At 45.7% G+C, this 22710-nt stretch overlaps 1 protein-coding gene across 2 annotated transcripts; it reads left to right on the top strand.

Annotated features, from left to right (window-relative positions):
• Positions 1–821: 821 nt before the first annotated feature.
• On the top strand, positions 822–22702 carry KBTBD11 (kelch repeat and BTB domain containing 11). 2 transcript variants are annotated; one of them, XM_083730303.1, is made up of 3 exons: positions 822–1139; positions 15853–15987; positions 18700–22702. In XM_083730303.1, exon 3 carries the CDS (start codon positions 18744–18746, stop codon positions 20718–20720), a length of 1977 nt encoding a protein of 658 aa, XP_083586429.1. In that variant the 5' UTR covers positions 822–1139; positions 15853–15987; positions 18700–18743; the 3' UTR covers positions 20721–22702. The 2 variants fall into 2 exon arrangements, with proteins under 2 accessions (XP_083586429.1, XP_083586428.1); XM_083730302.1 differs by lacking the exons at positions 822–1139; positions 15853–15987 and adding an exon at positions 16024–16161.
• Positions 22703–22710: the final 8 nt, after the last annotated feature.

The following is a 22710-nucleotide window of genomic DNA, read 5'->3' as shown; positions in this document are numbered from 1 at the left end:
TCAGAGTTTGTCCTCTTCGCTCTGAACAAAAGAAGCTCCTCCAAATAATGGGATTTGCGACGAAGCGCAGGGGCGCGTTAGGCCAGCAAACAGCAGGGGCTATAAACCCTCCACCCCACCCTATACTTTCTGTCCTGTTAAAAGGTTAAGTAAGAGTGCCAGCCACAGGTTTAAAGCCAAAGAGCTTCGGATTGTGTCACTGTGTGACAAGTAGCTGCTATTTTGAAGCGTGGGCAGCAACAAGTTTGCAATATTTGCTTTTCTCAAGTACTAAAGCAAAAAGGGTGTGGGCGAGGAGGCCAGTTTTACCCGAGGCTGATTTCTTCCTTTCTTTTTTTAAAGCTACTGAACAAATATTCTATGTAGATTTACACGGGCGTAAGCCCCATTGAGCCCTGTGGCACTTTCTCAGCAAACCCAGAGGAATGTTTAACAGGGCGACGGCGGGCGGGGATAAACAAAGGGTCATCCGCCTGGCGCGCAACGTTACGTGACCCAGACCAGGACCGCGCATGGCGAGGCACCGGCGCCCTTGGCAGGCTGCTCTGCGTGCGCGCCGCGGAGACGAGCGCGGTAAAGAGAAACGGCCTCAAAACAAAGGAATTCTTCCTCCAACCCTTGGTGCAGGATCCCAGCCTCCGACCTGCAACGCGCCAGCCAAGGAGCCTGCAGAGCGCCGCGCGGGTTGCAGACCCTAGCGCGGGAGTGCGCGCTGCGCCTGCCCAAACTCCGCCTGCCCGCGGTGCGCGGAGACGACGGCGCGATGCGGCTCCTTGCCACGCGGGAAGCAGCGAGGACACTCCCCTTTCCCGGCGCCCAGAAGTGGCGGAGGTAGTGGCGGTGACGACGACGACGACCACTAGGGAGCCTTGCTCGTTTAAATCCCCCAAGCGGCTCGTCTAAACGAGGGATGTTTCCCGCAGTAGCGGCGCTGCACTGCACGGCTCGGCCAGACGTGTTTCTGGCTGCGCTGAAGTGAAGAAGGCGCGATTTGGCGGCGCTTGGCACCGACCGAGGCTTCCTTCTTGTGCTCTAGGGGAGGTGGCGCCGAGGATAAAGGTTGGAACGGACTGAGATTTGTCCTCGCTCCTGCGAGGGAAATCTGCTTTGGAGAAGCCTGCCTGCCTGCCTGCCTGCCTGCCTGCCTGCCTGCCTGCCTGGCCCAAGCTGAGGTTAGTGGCTTTGGAGCCCTCTGTTCCCACTGCTCTTTCTCCTGCGGTTCTTTGGCGTGCGTAATTGCGAGCGGCCTGTGCACTCCTACAGCTATGCGCAGCGTTTCCCTTCTCCCTTTTCGCCCCCCTTTTTTGCACTAGGCATGGTTGCTTGCTGAGTGGGAAACGGGGGAACATGAACGCCCCTCTCGAAGGCCGGCGGCGAGGTTTGCAACGAAACAGACGCAGCAGCAGGCATGATGAACTTAATGTTCATCGCGGTTTTGGAAACATGCCTGTTATTACGCACTTTGCGCGAAAGATCTCGCCTCGCGGGTGGGTGGCGTGGAGAGAGATGCAGGAAAGGCGCGCGCTTGACATTTCCTGGCTCCCTCCGGAGGAATTGCTTCTCCGGTATCTCCTCGCACATAATGCAACAGTTAATTCAGCAGCAGGGTTGTTACATGTGTTGAAGGGGGGGGGGGGGGACGGGAGAGAAAGAGATGCAGCCAGGACAACAAGCGGAATGTGTGTGGCAATGGAGATGTGGAATTATGTCAGTTCTCATCATGCTCCCCCATCCCCGCCCTCTTTCCCACAATCCCGATTAATCCACTTCGCTGCTTAGCCTGTACAGTGAGACACCGCGGCTGCACTGAGCATGCTCTCCTTCATATGCACAGGCATATTATCTTGTCCTCTCTCCTGAGCCTAAACCCAGGCTGGGAGATTCAACTTCATATCTGCAGGTCCCGTCCATCCCCAATATTTCTGCTTTTTTTCTTAGAGGCCTGTTGGAATACTCAGGGATTTGTCAGCATTGTTCCAAAGCTGAGATCTTCAGCTGCTGGGTGGGCATTTGCAAGAGAGAAGACCTATTCATATTAAAGTCCTTTCCTTCTGACTTAGAATGTACAAAGCAACCCAGAACATATTTCACCATAACTAAAACCAGTGGGGCTTATTCTTTAGCAAGTGTGTGCAGGATTGCAACCTTACAAAAGGAAACACTTTTATTCCCCACCCTCCACTCCCCAAGTTTGTACTAAGCATGGTGCTGTAGCCAACTAAAGCATGCTCAGAATCACCCATTCAAATCAGGTCCAGTGATTTCAGTGGGTCTGCTCTGCGTTTGATTTAGTTGGCTTCAGCTCATGCTCTCCTTGCTCCTTATACATTACACTTACATGGTTCTGCTTCTTTTTCTTTCAACTCGAAATTCCTCCTCAAAAATGCATTTGCCAAGTTAGTCCAACCCCCTGCAATGCAGGAATCTTTTGCTCAATGTCCCACGACTCAGAGGAGCCTCATGTTGTACTGACAGGAAGCCTAACAGTGCATAATCCTATGCATCTCTATTCTGAAGCAAGCCCCATATAATTCAATGGAATTTCCACCCAGGGAAGCAGGTAGGATTGTAGCCTACATACATATGACAGTATCTGCACCTCTCCTGCTACTCTCCTTTCCCCCTACTGTATGTTCCGCAGGGCAGAGACCTATAAATTGGTGCTAGATCTATGGTCAGAAACCAAATACATCAACATCTTTAGCATTTTTATTCCTGGAGAATAAAACATACAAGAGTAGGAACTATTTCCAGATCTTGATGTAGTAATCAATAATATAATTTCTTAATGCTCTGTACAATTCCCAGTGATTCATTGGGCAGTATAAACCAGTACTATCTGAATGACGAAGTGCCAACTTCATTCAAGGAAGATGGGGCGTATTGATTGATATGTTGCAAATAAACAATGCCATCCAATCAACCCCTTTTTACACTGCAGCCAGGAGGAAGTCCTATTGAGTTAAAAGTGCCCTGTGTTGACTGAATTGGACCCATAAATGTTTAGTATCAGTTCCGCCATGTTTCTACATTCTAGGGCCTACCTCTTCCTAAGTGGAACTGATTACTGAGCGACAAACCAGCAACAATACCCATGTGCAGGAGAGCAAACAAGTTGCTTACTTGAAAATTCCTCAGATTTATGCTCTCCCTGACTATGCAAAGGTTTGCCATGTCTGGGAGATGTAGTCCTAGGATTAGAGAAGGCTGCCTTGTAGCAAGTCAGCAGCTTGCAGGGATTTCAGACAGGAGACACTTTCAGCTCCAGCTGAAGATGCTGGGGATTGAATGTGGGACTACTGTATATCAGCGTGCAAGGCAGTTGCTACCACCCACCCTCACCCCCATAAAGATTCTACCTTAGCTTTCTTCCTGACATGGCAGCTTTGCATGCCATGAGAACTTGAAATGTATTTCAAGTAGTGGCACCGGTAGAGTTCTTTGGTACTGCTGTATCATAGGCAGCTTGGAATGTCTGGTTTGCTTTCAGATTCATTGCCTGTGTGCAGAATGGCTGTGTGTGTGTCTATATATAAAGGCACACAAACTCAGCACAGTACAGGATATGATCTCACCCTTCTTCCTCTTCTTCCTCTTCTTCCTCAGCAATCACTTGTAGCTGAGTAAGATTGTCTTCCATGGAGCATGGTCTTAACAGTGAGTCTGTGATTATGGAGGCCAATTCTGGATCCACACGTCCTTCCACAGTGGGGACATAGGTTTCTGGGTGGGAGTTTTTCACAGTGAGGGTTTGCCAAACATGCCTTCCTCGTAGCACATTTCCCCCTTTTGTCCTGAGTTCAAGTGTCTTCAAAGCCCATGACACTTTTGGTAAAGGTTGTTCTCTAACTGGAGCACTTGCATGCCAGTGTTTCACAGTTGTCGGTGTTTATACTACATTTTTTTTTAAAGATTTCACTTGAGAGAGTCTTTAAACCTCTTTTGTTGACCGCCAGCATTCCGCTTTCCATTTTTAAGTTCAGAATCAAGTAGTTGCTTTGGAAGATGATCATCAGGCATCAGCACAACATGACCAGTCCAACAAAGTTGATGTTGAAGAATCAATTGCTTCAACACTGGTGATCTTTGCTTCTTCCAGTACACTGTCATTCGTTCCCCAGTCTTCCCAAGTGATGTATAACATTTTTCAGAAACACCATTGATGGAATCTTTTGAGGAGTTGGAGATGGCGTTTAAAGTGGTCCATGATCTCAGTGTAGTGCATATAAAACTGCAAATTGATTTTCCTTGAGTGTTTTATACTGGGCCTGTGCACCATTTGGCCACACAAAAGGAGGTGGCCTTTTCTGTACTTGTCCATTCATCTCCATAAGGCAGCTCACGCTCAGGAGACGAGCATGGCTGTATTTTACACACTGTCTTCGCCAGGGCTAACCAACATGGTGCCCTGCGGATGTTGTTGGATTCTGACTCCCACATCAGCCTCATTCAACACGGCTGGTGGTCCAAGATTATAGGAGTTGTAGTCCAGTGACATTTGGGGTGTGCCATGTTGACTCCCCCCCCCCCCCCGGTTTAGATAGTTTCAGCTGCCTTTGAGTGAATTTACAAGCTATAAATAGTTATCCAAATCTACTCCTGGGAGTTTATCAACATCATAAGTAATTTAAGTAATTTCCTCTACATAAAGAAACCTGGAAACCTCTAGGTACCTTTTTGTAGCAGGGTTTCCCCTTGCTAAACCCCCCCCCCCCCCGCTGCAATTATTAGATTCTTTGGCAGAAAGAAATGATAGTTGTGTACAAAATACATTTGAACCAAATGATATTCCTTAAAAAAAAAAAGCTTTGGAAACAGCTGGTGCTGTCTGTACCTAATCCCAAAGTGAAAACCAAATGAGGGATTTATTTATTTATTATTATTAGTAGTAGTAGTAGTTTAAATGAAGCAAGTGCTCCTCTAGTGTGTTATGCATCTGCCCCTTCATGCCAAGAGCTGCAGCTTCCCTCCACCCCAGGGGATCCATTTGAAAGGAAAGGTCATAATGCAGCAGGTTGAAGGCTTTCCCTCCCGAGCTTGTGAGTTAAGTGCCCCACTGGGGTGCTTGCTCACATGTTAAGTCCTGCTTTGCATTTTGGGGTTGTGAACCCTGCACTCCTAACGAAGAGCAACAGAGATATTTGACAATACTTTCCCCCTTCATTCCAGCAACAGTCAGGATATAGCCCTAACCTTGTTGATAACTACGGTAATGCATTGTGGATCTGGGCTACATATCTTTCCAGCAGGAAATTCCTTTTCCTACTCTTTCTCTAGAGGATTTCACCTTTTTGTTCTGAGTTAAGCTGTGTAATGTCTACCCTGCTCCCCCTTCCCATGATAAACCATTTCTCAGGCACTTTCCCCCTTAGGTCTTTATCGATGGAGAAGTGGGAGATGTTGCCTTATGTCTAGCCTAACGCAAAATGGCATAAGTCACTGGAGAGGAGGAGTCCTGCTAAATTCACTCCCCCGCCCTTCCCACCTCCACAGCAAAGAAGGGGAAAAAATGCTGGATGAGTGACTGTACCAATGCCTAAACAGGAGACTCCATTTCGCCTCAGGGACAGAAGCAGTGAAGTGAATGAACACATTGTGTGGCTGGCTGGCTGGCTCCTGCAACATCTGATGTTATGTTACATTGTATGCACAAAGATGACCTCACGGTGTACAGTATTTCTCCATCTCTGATTATATGAAGCAGGTCCAAGTCACAGGCATTTCATAGCTCTGTAGTAAAGGCCATTATCCACCACATTCTCCATGAAGGCCAAATTATACAGTATTTGGGACTGTCCTAGGTTTACCTCTGAGTAAAGAATCTAGTGCAAGCAGAGGACATGTGTCCATGGTAACATTCTAATTTAAATAATTCTAAAGATAAGCTTTCAGTGAAAGAATCTCATAGTGATCTTAGAAGGTTGCAGATTTTACATCTATATCTATCTATCTATCATCTATCTATCTATCTATCTATCTATCTATCTATCTATCTATCATCTATCTATCTATCTATCTATCTATCTATCTATCTAATCTATCATTTATCTATCATCTATCTATCATCTATCTATCTATCTATCTATCTATCTATCTATCTATCTATCTATCTATCTATCTATCATCTATATCTATCTATCTATCTATCTATCTATCTATCTATCTATCTATCATCTATCTATCTAATCTATCATCTATCTATCTATCTATATCTATCTATCATCTATCTATCTATCATCTATCTATCTATCTATCTATCTATCTATCTATCTATCTATCTATCATCTATCTATCTATCTATCTATCTATCTATCATCTATCTATCTATCTATCATCTATCTATCTATCTATCTATCTATCTATCTATCTATCTATCTATCATCTATCATCTATCTATCATATCTATATCTATCTATCTATCTATCTATCTATCTATCTATCTATCTATCATCTATCATCATCTATCTATCTATCATCTATCTATCCTCTATCTATCTATTAGTGTTAAATAACAGCAATTTATTGCTGTTACTCAGCAATACTGCACATTTACTCAGAATGTAGTCCTACTGAGTTAGTGGCCCTTACTCAAGTGTATACAGGATTGCAGCATAAGGCTGCCCTCCTCTTGGGAGTAAACCCTATTGAACTCAGTAGGACTTAGCTTAGGGTCACACTGTAACAGAGCACATCAACCCTACTTTTTCCTTTGCTGCTGCGTTAGAGATGGATCCTACAGCCATCATACTGTTTCACAGCTATGAACACTCTGTTGCAGTTGAAGAATCCATTCCCTTCAATGGAACAGAAAACCAGACATTCTTCTTGTTAGCTCCCTCTGAGCTCTTGAATTATGAACGTAATTCTACATGTAATTCTATTTTTAGTATATAATAAGGTGGTGGAAGAAAAGCACTTTTTGGTTTATTTAAGAGAATATTTGAAGTAACTTTTCTTTTAGCATGTGACACGTGTTTCCTACACGTGTTTTCAGATGAGCGGGGTATGATAGATTATCATTATTATTATTACTGAAATATTCCAATGCACTGTAAAAATATGATACTTTTCTAGAAAAGGGGTTGCACTGCATCTTGACAAAATTAACTGATTTTAATTTTTCACATGTGGAATTTCCAGTGGCAAATAGTATTTTGTGGTTGGCATAAGTGTCCCAGCCAAAAGGCCCAATCAGGATGAGGATGTTAATTGCTGGGTGCTGAGCAAACTGCTCTCTAGGTATGGCTGCGTAACTATTTGTTATTCTTGGTAGGCACCTCCTCCAGTGTGCAAATTATAGTGTTAAATAGAGTCTCTATTCCTCAAGTCAAATGGAGGCTTCCATTAGTCTATTTTTAGACACACACACACACACACACACACACACACACGGTCTCCAAGTTAAATGACAAGGGCTGCATTTTCCAGATTGTTTATTCAAGAGGAACCTTCCTTAAAACAGCAGCCTCATGCTGAGCATGTAATTTGACAAGTGATGCCCGGGGCTCTGACTGTTACATAAACTCTCTTGGAAGTGGGACACAAGTTCAGTGGAGCTCTGCGGGGGTTAGGGAGAAGCCACTTGGCAGCTTGGAAGAGAGGCACATGCCTGTCCATCAAACCTCTGAGACCCTGCAACCTGTGCAATGCTAGTATAAAGCAAGTAGGGTGGATAACAAGGGGTTGCTTATGTTGGACTGGGTGGAAAGAAATGGCTTGTTTCCCAATCCCACAATCCCCTGCACACTGTTGTGTGCCCGTATCAGGGATGAGGAGCCTGATGCTCTCCATTAATTTGGGAGTCCAGCTCCCATCAGCCAGTTTAGCGTAAAGGTCAGGGGTGATATGGTCTATAGTCCAGTATCTTGAGGGCCACAGGTTCTCTATTCCTGGCCCTCAGAGTAAACCATGGCCTCTAAAAAGGAGTTGCGAACATGGCACCCATGGACACCTGTGTGACTGTGGATACCTTCTATAGCGCACACAGAGTTCTCTTTTACTATAAACCAAAAATTAGGCTTGAAAGAAGCTTTCCATTGTTGCCAATATAATAGGTTGTGATGTTTGTGTGTGTGAGGCTCACAACAGGTTTTTGGTTTTTATTATTTGCAAATGTGTCCAAGCCCCAGAAGTGGGCAACAAACTGTTACAGCTCAACAAGTGCAGCTCCTAGACCAGGGGTGTTGTTGGACTACAACTCCCATCAGTCTCAGCCAACATGGCCAGTGGTTGGACATTATGGGAGTTGTAGTCCAATAATATTTGGTAGGCTGAAAGTTCCCATCCTAGACAGTGCTTGTTGAATGCAAATAATGCCTTAGGCTGCTTTAGTCCCTGCTATCCTTTTCTTTGGAGGAAATCCTCAGGGAACAGGCTGCTGTTGTCTGCTCAACCTGGGGTTGCATAGACCTGGGCAGAGTGATGTCACTGTCTATGGAGCACAATGTGCTGTGATACATGGTGACCTGTTTGCTATATGAATGGGCAGTGGAGCAGTGTGGTCTGGATCGCCATTAAGGTAGCATGGATAGGGATCCACAGGAATGTGTGAATTCGTGTGTCAAAGGAATGGAGAAATCTCTTCCTCTTTGTGACTACCTCCCCCCCCCCCCCGTCCTTGTATCTCAAATGAATGTGGATGTCCATATAGTCATTTCGAATCGAGCTTCCAGATGGCATGGTTACTCCTATATTCATTTGTTCTTATAAGGTGGTGAACAGGAGGGCACAGATTATGAGAATGAATTTAACTCATCTCCTCGCTGAAGTCGTCCCTCCAAACTGGAACTGACATTTGATCATCAGTTTTGCAGAGCTGAAGGAACACGGGTGGTGCTGTGGGTTAAACCACAGAGCTTAGGACTTGCCGATCAGAAGGTTGGCGGTTCGAATCCCCACAACGAGGTGAGTTCTTGTTGCTCAGTCCCTGCTCCTGCCAACCTAACAGTTCGAAAGCACAAAGTGCAAGTTGATAAATAGGTACCGCTCCAGCGGGAAGGTAAACGGTATTTCCATGCGCTGCTCTGGTTCTCCAGAAGCGGCTTAGTCATGCTGGCCACATGACCTGGAAGCTGTACGCCGGCTCCCTTGGCCATGAGCTGTTTAGTGGATAAGGTTTCACACTGTGAAATCCTGCTGCATCATGCTAGAGTAATTGATTGCTAAGTTAAAGGATACCGAAGCACCTGCAGTGGTGGGTGCAGTGAGATGAGCGCCGCAACCCCTGAGTCGGTCACGACTGGACCTAATGGTCAGGGATCCCTTTACCTTTGCAGAACTGATAAGTACTAACAAGGTTTCACTGAAAAGTCCAGCATCTACTATGGCCCAGCTGGGTCAGAGAGTGGCTAGTAGTCATCATTGCCTCGCTGAGCTTCTCAAGGAGAAAGGATGGGTTATGAATTTAATAAATAAATGACTTCCTCTAGTTTGATGCAAAAAATTAGAATTTATTCAGGGAAATCTCCACAATCCTGGCTGAGGGCATCTATCTATCTATTCATTCTACCTCTAACCTCAATTCATTGACCAACCATGACAAATACCCCAAATCCCTATTTTTGGCTATTTAGTTCCTCCCTGGGAACAAAAGAAATGGACATTACTACTGACTGCATTCCTCAGCAGATGGGCTGTTCAGTACAGTTTTTGCAGACAAGTATATTTTAAACCATTGCTTTGAATTCTCTTTCTGATTGCTATGACATCCCCAAGGTCAGCCTTTCTCTGATAATCCATGATAAATTTGTTTGCTTTTTTTGGGCCCAGTACCTGGCTAGAGTTGTGCCAAGATTACATCTTGTTCAGTCACTTGCCACAAGATTTCTAGGTCTGTTTCTTGCAGACCTCACTTTTCTATGGAAAGCGATGTGGGAATAAAACTGCTAGCACATTTGTAATGCTAAGCAGGGTCCTCTATGGTTTCAAATTGGATGGGAGACCGCTTGTTGAGATTCCTGTATTGCAGGGGTTGGACCAGATGAGTCTCCGGGGTCCCTTCCAACTATGCAATTCTATGATTCTAAACAACAACAAAGAACGGCAAATTAGCAAGGTAAATCTGGGCAGGCATAAAGGAGAAAGGGAAAATTGAAAGGGAGACTCTTGGCTCTGCCTTCATTTTTCAAAATCCTTGAATTATTATTAAGGTCAGCTGATAAAAATCTCCTGATCTGCAGTGTTGATAGAACATAATAAAAATTCTGCCTGCTCATGTGGGCTAGGTTTTGTAGTCAGTGCTGAGCTGTTTAGTGGATAAGGTTTCGCACTGTGAAATCCTGCTGCATCATGCTAGAGTAATTGACTGCTAAGTTAAAGGATACTGAAGCACCTTCAGTGGTGGTTAGCTGACTGGAAAATGCCAGTGTTCAAACAGCACCTTTATTATGACCGGTTCCAAGATGCAAGGTTCAGGGAGAGGGAGGTGATGTATGTTTCTGTTCAGCACACTAGAAGCAAACATTTGGACAGTGTGTGGGCTGGATGCATGGGCTCTCTGAGGCTCACCAGCACCTTTGAACACTTCCCCTGGTGCTTGTGTAGCCTCTGATCACCCCTCTGTCCGCTTTGTCACGAGGTGGCGAGGGCTGTTTACCTTGTCTGCCCTTGAAACACATAGAGATGAAGCAGCTGAAGTTGGAAGAGTGGTGCTTTTTCTCACCTCCTCTTTCAGCTCTGGGTGTTTTCCAAGGTTTGGGTTGGTACCTGAGCAGCTGAACAGAAGGCTGAGTGACCAAGAGGGTAGAGAGGAAAGTAGGGAGGATAGGAGCAGAAGGGAGAGAGGGGGAAATGACGCAGCCAGTGAGGAGAACAGTGAGGTGCTACAGGAGTCACAAGAGAAAGAAAAAGAAAATGGAGAGAGAAGGGTTTTTTCCCTCCTAAGTCCTTCTACGCATCCAAAGATGTTCCCGAGTCTGAATCGTGGAGACTTCTCTATTTCTATGCAATTTAACTGTTTTAAATCACCTGAGGAGACTTTTTGGTTAGAGGAGGCTTCCTGCATCAAACTGCTGCCCTTAAACTAATGGAAGGCTGTAAATGGGATGGAAGTGATGTGCTGTGCAGGGCTGGGCTGGGCAGCCCTCTCCTTCATGTGAATGTTTGTACAAAAGTAATTTGAATGCCTTCTTAAGGCTGAAGTGTTAAACTCATGCTTGAAAATGAGAGTTCTCCAGAAGGAAACAAAGACACACAGCTTGACCTGCCTTTCGAGAGAGGTTTGTTCCATAGCGTTTTCAGAAAGAAGGACCTGATCAGGGGTTAAATTAAATTCTCACCTTACAAACAATGATAGGCTGGCATTACTTTGTAATAAAATGCCTTGTTGAGATGGCTCAGGACTCAGGAGGTTTGGGGCTATGCAGCTTGTTTGTTCTATGAACACACACACACACACACACACACACACACACACACACACACACACACACCGGAACTTATTCTATGTGTAGTTATGCATGTGTGGTCCTAATCAGGGAAATTTATTCCTGGGAGCTTAGTTTTTGTTGTCATAGAGATTGGAGAAATTCATACTTACGAGATGGAATAAATGTACTTTTCTCAAGCACTCTGGGAGTATAATAATACGACCAGTTATGGATAATGAAGAAGTTTAATAAGCACTTTGAGAGTAGATGTAATGACACAATCTCTTTAAGACACATCCTGTAGTTAAGTCAAATTGCTCAAAGTGCAGTTTTGACCGCTACTTTACTTAAACCAAATAAAAAACCCTTCCTTCCTAAAATTTCCCATGAGGCAGTTTCTCAAAAATGTTTGGTGATGGGACAGTTTTAAAAAACAAAGCAAAATACAGCTTTTCATTTTCATGTTGACTCAGCTAAAACATCTTTTTCGGGTACGAAACACCCTCAGTTTCATTGGGAGTTCAGCACATGCTTTAACTTGTTCATGTTGACATTAGCAGGACTAAAAATTGTTTCTGTTGGCTCTAAACCTAGTCCTGCTTAGAGTAGACCCTTGAATTATTAACATCATTTACTCTAAGCATGACTATGTCTGGATTCAGCCTGAGTCAGTGCCTTTATGCTGTAAAAGGTCTTCTCAATTTTGTTTTATTTGACATTGTTTGTTTGTTTTATTCTATGTTTATATGAAGGACAGTTTGCCAAATCCAATAATTTTAAAACATTTCTGGAAATGTAGGATCTTAGCAAATATTAGTCTTACAAACCCGTATCCACAGTCTTGTTGACAAGAGCATTTGAGAGCCACTCCTTTGTAAAGTTAAAGGTTTTTAATGGGCCACACAATTGAGACTAGACTTGGAGAATAAACCTTCTGTAAGTCAGCCTGGATAGCTCAGTTCGTGACAGCGTGGTGCTGATAATGCCAAGGTTGCAGGTTTGATCAAACATGGAACAGTTGCATGTTCCTGCATTGGTCCCTTCCAGCTCTTATGTGTCCAGTTTTCATTATGGGACTAAACTATTGGTAGTGCTTCCATAAGCAAAACAGAAAAACCCATTGCTTTATACCTGGATAGCTTTAAATTCCATTTGGGGAGGACCAATAGCTCTGTGGTGGAACACATGCTTCTCACGAAGAAGATCCCATGTCCAATCTCAGACATCTCAAGTTTTAAAAAGGATGAAAGGCACTGGGAGTGACATTTATCAGAGTAGACAGTGAGCCACATGGATAGCTTGATCTGGTATAAGGCAGATTCCTATATAAAAAGTTCCATTAAAACCAAGGAGACACAAACGTCCTGGTATGCCCTGCAGAGGACCTTAAGGTCCATAGTTTAGAGGTCCCGAGCCCTAAGGAAGTCAGACTATCCTCCACCAGGGCCAGGGCCTTTTCAGTGATGGCTCCAACTTGGTGGAATGCTCTGTCCCATGAGACCAGGGCCCTACAGGATTTAACCTCCTTTTGCCGGGCCTGTAAGACAGAGCCTGGCTTTTAATTTGAACTTAGCCTGATCTTTTATTCCCCTTCCTTCCCTCCCCCTTCCCCTTTTTATGAAGATTACCCACTTTGAGATCCTGCGGCTAATTCTCCCCTGGTCTCCTCGCTGGCCCAAATAGGACTAATTTAGCCAGCTAGTCGTGGTGATCATCTAATGTTTATTGGATGGATTTCCCCCCTAAATTGATTTTTGAATTCTGAATGTATTGTTATTCATGTTTTATACTGTATTTTATGCCATTTTTTGTTGAATCAATTAAGTGTTTTAAATTTGTTGCTAGCTGCCCTGAGTCCAGTTTTCTGAACCGGGAAGGGCAGGGTATAAATAAAATTATTATTATTATTATTATTATTATTATTATTATTATATGAGAGGGTTATACACCTTTTGATTCTAATGAGCTGTGCCTGTCACATTCACATCTAAGTGTGGCTGGGCAACGTGGAATCTCCGTCCAGCAATGAGACTGATGTTTGGTGAAAAGGCCGTGCTGTTTTAACAGGAAAAAGCAAAACTGGGGAACATGTGGCGAAGAAATGCATAGGTAGGCAAGTGCTTAGGAAATATGACCTTCCGTATGTATATTAACAACACTTCTCTTGCTCAAAATGCAATCTCAGAAGGCTGCTTATGATTGCCAAGACTTTCTTTGCCAATTTTAAGTCTCTGTTTGCTCGTTGAGGGGGCACGGGTCCAGGATATTGCTAGTGACTCACCGCCAAGACTGTCAGCACAATTCAGGGTTGCTAGAGGTTCCCATGTCCACTGTCTTCTTACATTTCCATTCATCCTGGACTAAATCAACAGCAGTAACAACAACAAAAATCTACAAATTCATTAAGTCTTATTTAATAAATGAAATGTTTCACAGCTGACAGGCTAGGCTCTCCATCTTTAACAGAAATGTACCACAAGCTTTCCCCCACGTATGCAGTAAGATTCTGTGGGCACATCATGCAAACTAATTATTAAAGCTGGATTTGATTTGGTTGGTGTGTGCATGCATGTGCATGCTCAGGTTTTGCTCTATATTTAAGAAGCTTTAGGAGTATTGCATATACTTGATGAAGAGGACTTTGCAGGATTGGCTTGTTTCGTAACCACAGCCTAGACTGGAAACGTGAGTTTGGAAATTAAAAATGAAAGCGACTTTTTGGAAAGTAAAGCATTTGCCAAACCTGGACCACAAACTTTCCAAGGAAACTGATTTTCTTTCTGGTGAGGACGGCAAACTGAGTAAATCCTGAAAAATGAACTGTGGATGCAAGAAAAGAAAACCATGAGACCAAAACCACCTGAAATGAAATTCACTGCTGACAAAAGATAACTGACTTGCATGTTTTACATGTCAAATAAAAATGTGAATGGAAAGCAAAATATAGATAAAATTGGTGAATGTGAGTTACAACCTCTGCTATGAAGTTATTGGGTATTCTATTAAAAAAACATCCCTGCAAGGTGCCGTGATTTTTCGACAATTGGTTAAAACCATGATAAAGAATACCCTGAACTGCTACTTTAAACTAACCAGATTTGTAAGTCAGTTGAATAACTTGGGATCCTTATGGCTCAAATGCTGAAATTTGCTGCTTTTGCAAATATAGTGGTACCTCGGGTTACATACGCTTCAGGTTACAGACTCCGCTAACCCAGAAATAGTGCTTCAGGTTAAGAACTTTGCTTCAGGATGAGAACAGAAATCGTGCTCCGACAGCACGGCAGCAGCAGGAGGCCCCATTAGCTAAAGTGGTGTTTCAGGTTAAGAACAGTTTCAGGTTAAGTACAGACCTCTGGAACGAATTAAGTACTTAACCCGAGGTACCACTGTACATGCTTGGGATACCATTCGAGGCAAACTATCAATATGCATATTTTAATGCTGGGCTATAATTTTAGATAACAGATTTGAGTATCCAACTTAACTGTTGGTTTCAGCTCAGCACCAAACCATTATTTATTTTCTTACATCGATATCCTTCCTTTCACTTCTCATGGAACCTTTCCTCCCATTGCATAAATGGGGGAGATTCTGATGGGGGGGATACAGGTTATCTTCCCTCTCCTGCCAGGCCATAATCGCAGTCCAACTTGGGGTCCAGCCACGTCAGCTTCTTCTTTTAAACAACTATGAAAGGGCAAATGATGTGAAAAATGCCATGTCTAGTTTGACCCTTAATTTTATAAAATCAGTCAGTCTCCTCCAGGGAAAGTGAGCAGAGGATCACAGTGTTATTATGTGATATTTCAAAGAACGGCTGTATTTAGGTTTACAGGTTTGAATGCAGTATTCATCTTGGTCCCATTGCATGGGCTGGATGCATCTTTTGATGTGGGTGGAAATGTAAACTCCACACCCATGCCTGCTGGATTAATGGCCCAGTAGATGTGTTTCACCAAATATGTAGGATGGAACACTCCTAATTAGTGGATAGGAGCATTATAATCTTCTATTCCAGTAAGTAGCAGGCAAACTCTAAAACAAACAGCAGTTTTGGGTCCTATACTGTATTAGAGGAACACCTAGAAAAAGAAAGTTGGTTTAGCTTATGAGATACAGAATCCACTATTAAAGGAAACGAAACTACAGTACAGTGGTACCTCGGGTTAAGTACTTAATTCGTTCTGGAGGTCCGTTCTTCACCTGAAAGTGTTCTTAACCTGAAACACCACTTTAGCTAATGGGGCCTCCTGCTGCTGCCGCGCCGCCGGAGCACAATTTCTGTTCTCATCCTGAAGCAAAGTTCTTAACCTGAGGTACTATTTCTGGGTTAGCAGAGACTGTAACCTGAAGTGTATGTAACCCGAGGTACCACTGTAATGATATAAAAGTGTACTTTGGGGGAATCAGTTCAGACAAAATACATGTAGAATTGTTTCATTTTAAAAACTGAACGATAACCAAAAATGTTTTTATCATATAGGTGGTCGGAAGATGCACAGTGAATCGGTGAGAAATGGAATACCTTTTTGACGCTGACTGAAGGAAATTCCCGTGCCAGCTTGCTGACCTAAGGGGGAGATTGATGCAGAACCTCCCCCTAAAATGTTCTGAAAATGTACAGTATTGCCATTAATTTATTCCACTGAAATAACTGCAGAAATATATTCTGGAATGACGATATTCAATGCTCACTGATAGTCAATAATTATTATTATTACTATAATAAAGGACCACATTCTCAAGTCCATTGAAGGAGCACTGAGGATGCCATCGATCACAAGAGCTTCAGGTAGCAGAACCATCCATTAACTTCTTATTATAAGTTTCAGCTGTCAACCAATTAGCAAATATTAACTGATCAATAGTTCCAACTAAACATTTGTATCACCAGGCCATCATGAGGTCTAGCTTTTCCCATTGCATTAATGCAGTGTCTGTAAAAGCTGCACTCTGCAGAATTATCCTTCCTTTGCATGTGTTTGTGTGTGTGTGTATGTACGTGTGTACAAGGATCCTGCACCATTGCAGGGGGAAGTCAGAGTCCCTTGATCACAAGTAGATGATTTAATCAGTTAGCCACTTAGTTGACCTGTTGGATCCACTAGCCTTAGATAGCATTATTCTGCCTTTATAGACCCATCTTTCCATAGGCTTATACTATGGGCAAACCACAGTTTAAATAGGAGACTGATAACCCAGTGCTAAATCGATTCCTGCTTAAAGGCTGTGCAGTCTTGCCATCAGAGATAGACGGTAACTTTAGAAGTCCAACTCTGCTTGATGTAGGGTCTGCTCGATGCAGCAGAGCAACTACAGCATCCCTGATGGATGGCTGCCCACTCTGGCATCACCTTTGAAAAATACTCAAGGTCAGACTGATGTGAATTGGTGCCCAACAATATGTGTGGTGCCATAGGTTCTTCTGAAAGCCTTGCTTTCTTTCCATTCACGACTGATGCACAGTATCAAGAGGATAGTAGCAGCTGATCATATACAGCACTACAATGTCAACATTTATTTTATTTATTCATTATTTATTCATTTGCTGCAATTATATCCCACCTTTTTTGCTCCATGGAGCCTGGTGGCTTCCATAGTTGTACCACCCCTCATTTAATCCCCCCAACAATCCTGGGAGGTAGATTAGGCTGAGAGGCAGTTACTGGTCCAAGGCCACCGAGTGAGCTTCATGGATGAGGTCCCCCAGGATTTGAACCCTAGTCTCCCAGGTCCTAGTCCTCTAACCACTACACCACCACTGGTTACTGTTTGGTGTTGTTTGCTACTGGTCATCCTTCAAAAAGCAGGGCCACGTACAAGAGTGATTGGAAGATGCAGTCTTAGGTGAGCTGAATTTTATTTGCATAATAGATTGGAGTCTTAGTTATGCATCAAAGCATTTAAAGGGGTACTACTGTTTCAGTGTGTGACCAAACTCATTCCACAGGCTCTGAACTGAACTTTGTGCTCTACTGATATTGTATGAATTGGCTGCTGGACTCATTGCTTTCCTGCTTAAGTCTGCAGTTTTCTCGGTGCAATTGAGGCTGCAAAATAATGTGTGCTTATATAGAAGCCGGATCCCATCAAAAAACTCATGGAACTTACTTCTCAGTAAGAACAGATAGGATCTGGCGAAGAAGCTATCTCACCGCAAACCAATGCACCTTTAGTTGGAAGTAAATGCTGGTGAACTCAGGCTACTTCTGAGTAGGCCCATGACCATCAGATTATTACTGTACTTTTGCACAGAAATAGCTCTTAGAAATGTTAAAGGTAGGATGGTGTAGATTTTTTTAACCAGAGCATCAATTGACAATAGGTATACTGCTTCCATTTCTAAAGCGGCAAGTTTTCAGTTCTCAAGACTATACAGTTCAGTTTGAAAGTAAGGTGAAATCTAAAAGGTGGCTCAGAGCATGGAGTGTAAGAACTCGGAGGAAGAAATCATGTAAACACACAAAGCTCTGCTTAGATTGTATAATCTCCAGAGGTTAAATTTGCCTTTGTGCAGAATGTTAAGTTTGGTTTGACAGGGTGAGAACAAGACTTTGCTAATAGGGTAGACAGGCTTACAGAAATATTCTGGTTGGAAATGAGGAAAGTGGATAACCACTTCCGATCCACTGCAGAACGATGTGATTTACTGAAGATATAAAGCCACCTTGAGGGTGCCATAAAATGACTTTGGAAGAATAGGGGCTGGGTACAGTGGCGTAGCGTGGGGGTGCAGGGGGGGCCGGCCGCACCGGGCGCAACATCTGGGGGTTAGGGTTAGGGGGCGCAAATTACTTGCCTTGCCCCGGTGCTGACAACCCACGCTACGCCACTGGCTGGGTATCAGGAAATCCCCTGCACAGATCTTCCGGCCCCACCTCCCTAGGACCTGCGATAATTTACTATATTATATGTAGGCTTTGCAATGCCACTCCGTGATATTGTGACCTGATCAAACAACGCGAACAGCGCGAGCTGAACTACACACACCCTTCGGCAGTTCAAAAGTTCAGCGGTGAGCGGCTCTCTAGCTGCTGAGAGAAGCCCGACGGCTGGGAAACTAGTGCGGAAATTGAACAAGCGCCAAGGGGAAGGGAAAAAACCAACAAAAACCCAACCCAAGCTAAGAGCTGAGCAAAAGCGAGCGTCCGCAGTTGCCTCCAGAGCTGCCAGGCAGCACGAGGGGAGGCAGTGGGAGGAAAAGGAGGTGCCTGCGAGCAGGAGACAGAGAAAGAGAGAGAGGGGGTGGCTGGCTGGCTGGCAGGCAGGCAGGCGAAAGCCCTCCGAGGGCCGATGGAGAACTCAGCGTTGTCTTGTGTCCTTCCCCCAGGTGAGAATGGGACTGTCGGCGAGGTCGAGGCGCGCTGCGGGGAGATGGAGATGGCGCAGCCGGAGCAGCTAGCGTCCCCGAGGAAAGCTGCCGGCGGCGAGCAAGCGGCGGCGAGGAGCAGCCCGCCGTCCGCCCCGATGGAGCGGCGCGCTGCGGCAGACGGCGAGGACGGCATCCTCGGCACCAGCGCCGAATCGCCCGCGCCCTGCGGCTTCAGCTCCTCGCTGTGCTTCAGCTCTCCCGGAGACAAAGCCCCGGCGCCCGAGCGCGACGCAGCCTCCTCGCCGTCGTCGGCGGGCAGCCGCGGAGGCAGCCGCGTGGTGCAAAGCCAGTGGGAGATCAACAACGCGGCGTCCGAGTCGGAGGAGGAAGAAGGTGGAGGGGAAGGCAGCAGCAGCAGTAGCAGCAGCCAGCCATCGTCGTCGTCGCAGCAGCAGCCGGCGTCCCCTCCGTCTGCCGCGCAGGCCGTCGACGAAGCGCTCCTTCAGGACCCATGCGCCTCTCCTCCGGGGGGGACGCAGCCGGAGGAAGAGCCCGACCTGGTGATCGAGGTGTCGGGCCGTCGAATCCGCGCGCACAAGGCGGTGCTGGCGGCCAAGAGCGACTACTTCCGCGCGCGCTCGTCCAGGGACATCCTGCGCGTCAAGGGCGTGAGCTACGCGGCGCTGCGCCTGCTGCTCGACTACGTGTACACGGCGCGCATGGGCGACGTGCGCCACGACAACCTGGCCGAGGTGGTGAGCGGCGCGCGGGTGCTGCAGATGCCGTGCGCCCTGCACTGCGCCGCCGAGGCCATGAGGGCGCAGCTGCGCCTCGACAACTGCCTGCAGCTGCTGGCCCTGGCCAAGAAGCAGCGGCTGGCCGAGCTGCGCGAAGCCGCCTACCGCTTCATGAGCGATCACTACCTTCAGGTGCTGCGCGAGCCGGCCGTCTACGGGCGCCTCAGCGGCGCTGAGAGGGACCTGATCCTGCAGCGCCGCCTCGACGCCGGCAAGCCCTGCCTGCTGGTGGCCGAGGTGAGCGACGCCTTCGAGAGGCTCAACGCCGGGAGCAGGCCGCAGAGCCGAGAGAGCAGCAGGCCGCAGAGCCCCTCCTCCGTGGTGTCCCTGGACGACGGCGGCTACCTGCTCTACAGCTACCACGAGGCGGCAAAGGAGTGGAGGGTGCTGACCCGGCTGCCTGACGAGGCCAACGCCAAGGGGTGCGCCATGTGCGTGCTCTACAACTACCTCTTCCTGGCCGGGGGCATCTCCACAGGGCCAGGGGAACCCCGCGCCAGGCTCTCCGACAAGGTCTTTTGCTACAACCCCTTGACGGACACCTGGAGCCAGGTGAAGCCCATGGGGCAGCCTCGCTCACAGCTGAAGCTGCTGGCCCTGGACGGCTATCTCTACGCGGTGGGCGGCGAGTGTCTCTTCACAGTGGAGAAATACGACCCCCGGGCGGATCGGTGGAGCCCGGTGGCTCCTCTCCCGAAAGGGGCTTTTGCCGTGGCTCACGAAGCCACCACCTGCAACGGGGAGATCTACGTGTCAGGCGGGTCTCTCTTCTACCGCCTGCTCAAGTACGACCCCAAGCGGGATGAGTGGCAGGAGTGCCCGTACAACAGCAGCCGGCGACGCTCCGCCGACATGGTGTCCTACAAGAACTTCATCTACCGCTTCGACGTGAGCAGCAGCCGTGGGGAGCCGGGGCAGGCCGGTGGGGTGGAGGTCTTCCGGTACAATTCAGTGGCCAAGCACTGGAGTCAGTGTGCTTCCTTGCGCCCCGGTGGCAACCCGGTGCAGCCATTCCGCTGTGCCGCCTTGGGCAGCACCATCTACTGTGTCAACCGGACTGGAATGATGTGCTTTGCCCTGTCCCAGAATGGCGAGGTGGAAGCAGATGGCGGACTCAAGGGGAGCTTTGAGCCAGAACTTCTCAAAGCCCCATTTGATACTAAAGGGGTCCTTCTCCCGTTTGTACTTACCCTGCCGGAGAAAGAGAAAACGGGGGAGCCAGAAAGTCCTCTGACGTTATGAGAACTGACCTAGCTCTGGGAAGGCCGGCTGGAGTTTATCTCAGTGCTTTGCTCTGATGAATATTGGCAGGACCAGGCCTCTGCCAAGGGAAGGGTCAGAGCAGGTGCATGGTCTCCAGCCTTCATTGGTGGTGGTAGTGATTGGGGCTGCAGTTTAACTTGCAGAGGCTAATCCAAGGCGAAAAGTGTGTAACACCGAAAGAAACAAACAGAAAGCCACTGTCAGAAGTTTACCAAATTAACACGTGCATGCACCCCTATGGATGGAGAATTGGGATGGTGTCCCACCTAAAGCATTGGCTAGCTGGCTGTAGCCTCTCAGAGCTCTCTAGCATAGTTCACATAGGAAATGGCTCACCTCTCAGCACAGATACAAAGCAGTCATTGCAAAGCTGCTAAAATAGATTAATTGTTGTGCAATGCCTGTGCCACTTTCCAGTCTAGAAGTATTTTGGAGATACATATATATATAATTCAGGAAAGCAGCAACTTTCAAAGGAATTTCAGCTATGAAATGGTCCTTTTTGTAAATATGCATCTTTGGAAAAGGGGGATATTTCTTTTCTTTTTTTGCCTCCCTGACCTCTTGGCTTTCTTTTCCTGGATGCTCGTAGTAATTACCAGAAGAAAAGCTGCTGGCAGTCCCCATTCAGAGAGTATACCTTTTAGGAAGATTAACAGGGGAAAGAAACAATGCTTCTTGTGTTGGAAGCAGTGGAAGCCAGGTCACAGTATCCTCCCTCCTTTCCCCCTTTTTAACATTTAATGGAGTCTTTATTGAAGACATGGCGTTGTACAGCCTTAGGAAGTTGCATCCACAGTGTGTGATTTAACAGAATCCAGATTTCAAGGTTTTTAAAAAAGTTAAATGTCCCCCATATGTACATAGTGGGAGTAGAAAGCCTCCTATATGTACATTTTGGGTTTAGAGGTTAACTAAAACAAACAAATCAATGCATCAATTCAAATTTGAATTTTGCTTCTTTTTTTGTAAAGTTGTGCATATATATATATCTATATATATATATATGACACATCATAATTATCAATTTTGGTTTTAACATAACTGCTGGCTTTCAATCATGGTTCTGTATTGTAACTCATTCATTCAAATCTGGGCAATTTGGCATGAATGAACATACCTGTGAATTCTTTGTAGGGGAGATTTCAGTTCGTTTCAGATCACTGCTGTTAACTGCAAATCAAGTCACTGAAAAGCCAAATGTGGTTTACTTGAAGCTTCTTGCACACAATTGAGATATTTCGCTTTGATGTCCGGAATCCTTCTGCAAGAAATAGCTCTTCCATTGTTCGCATAAGGAAACGACAAGTTTGCTTAGACAAGGTGATTTCCATTCTGCCCAGGCAGCACCCTAGGTTGCAAATGAGACTGATTTATTGTAGTTAATAATTCACCTGTCAAGTTCCTTTTGTACAGAGAGGCCATATACTTTTGGTTGGTTTGTTTTCATTCTAAATCTTATTGCTTGCCAGGCAGAATGTTCTCAGAAGAATATCAGCCTTCAGGCTTGCAGGCAGTCCCAGCATATTGGCTTCCAATATGGATTGGCATCAAAACAATTATTTTCAGTCAATTTAAAATTTGACTAAGCTTTGTAAGCTTGCCTAAAAAACAACAACCCACTTGGGCTTACACAAGAGGCTTACACTAGCCCAGCGAATGTTTTCCTTCTGTCCTTTGAAGAGCTAACCACTACTGTTGAAAGCCCCTTCAGTTCCAAACACAAGTTTGCCCTGATACACGTGGAAGGGGGAGAGGTTGCTTTTGGAGGAAAGCAAACCCCAAGTTCTCCCTGCTTGGAGAACTATTTTCTTGGTTTTCTGGATCCTAGCCATTGAGTTTTATGGAGCATATTCCAGCACGTGTTCTTGCCAAATAGATGAAGCTCATGCATGCTTATGTGGAAATAAATCCCAATGAAAATTAATCCCAGATTAAAAGTGAATCACTTACTTTTGCAATCTATCTG

Source organism: Podarcis gaigeae, assembly GCF_964106915.1.
Source record: "Podarcis gaigeae genome assembly, chromosome: 3".
NCBI classification, from domain to species: domain Eukaryota; kingdom Metazoa; phylum Chordata; class Lepidosauria; order Squamata; family Lacertidae; genus Podarcis; species Podarcis gaigeae.
Note: the sequence above shows the minus strand (reverse complement) of the source record. Positions and strands in the feature narration are given on the sequence as shown.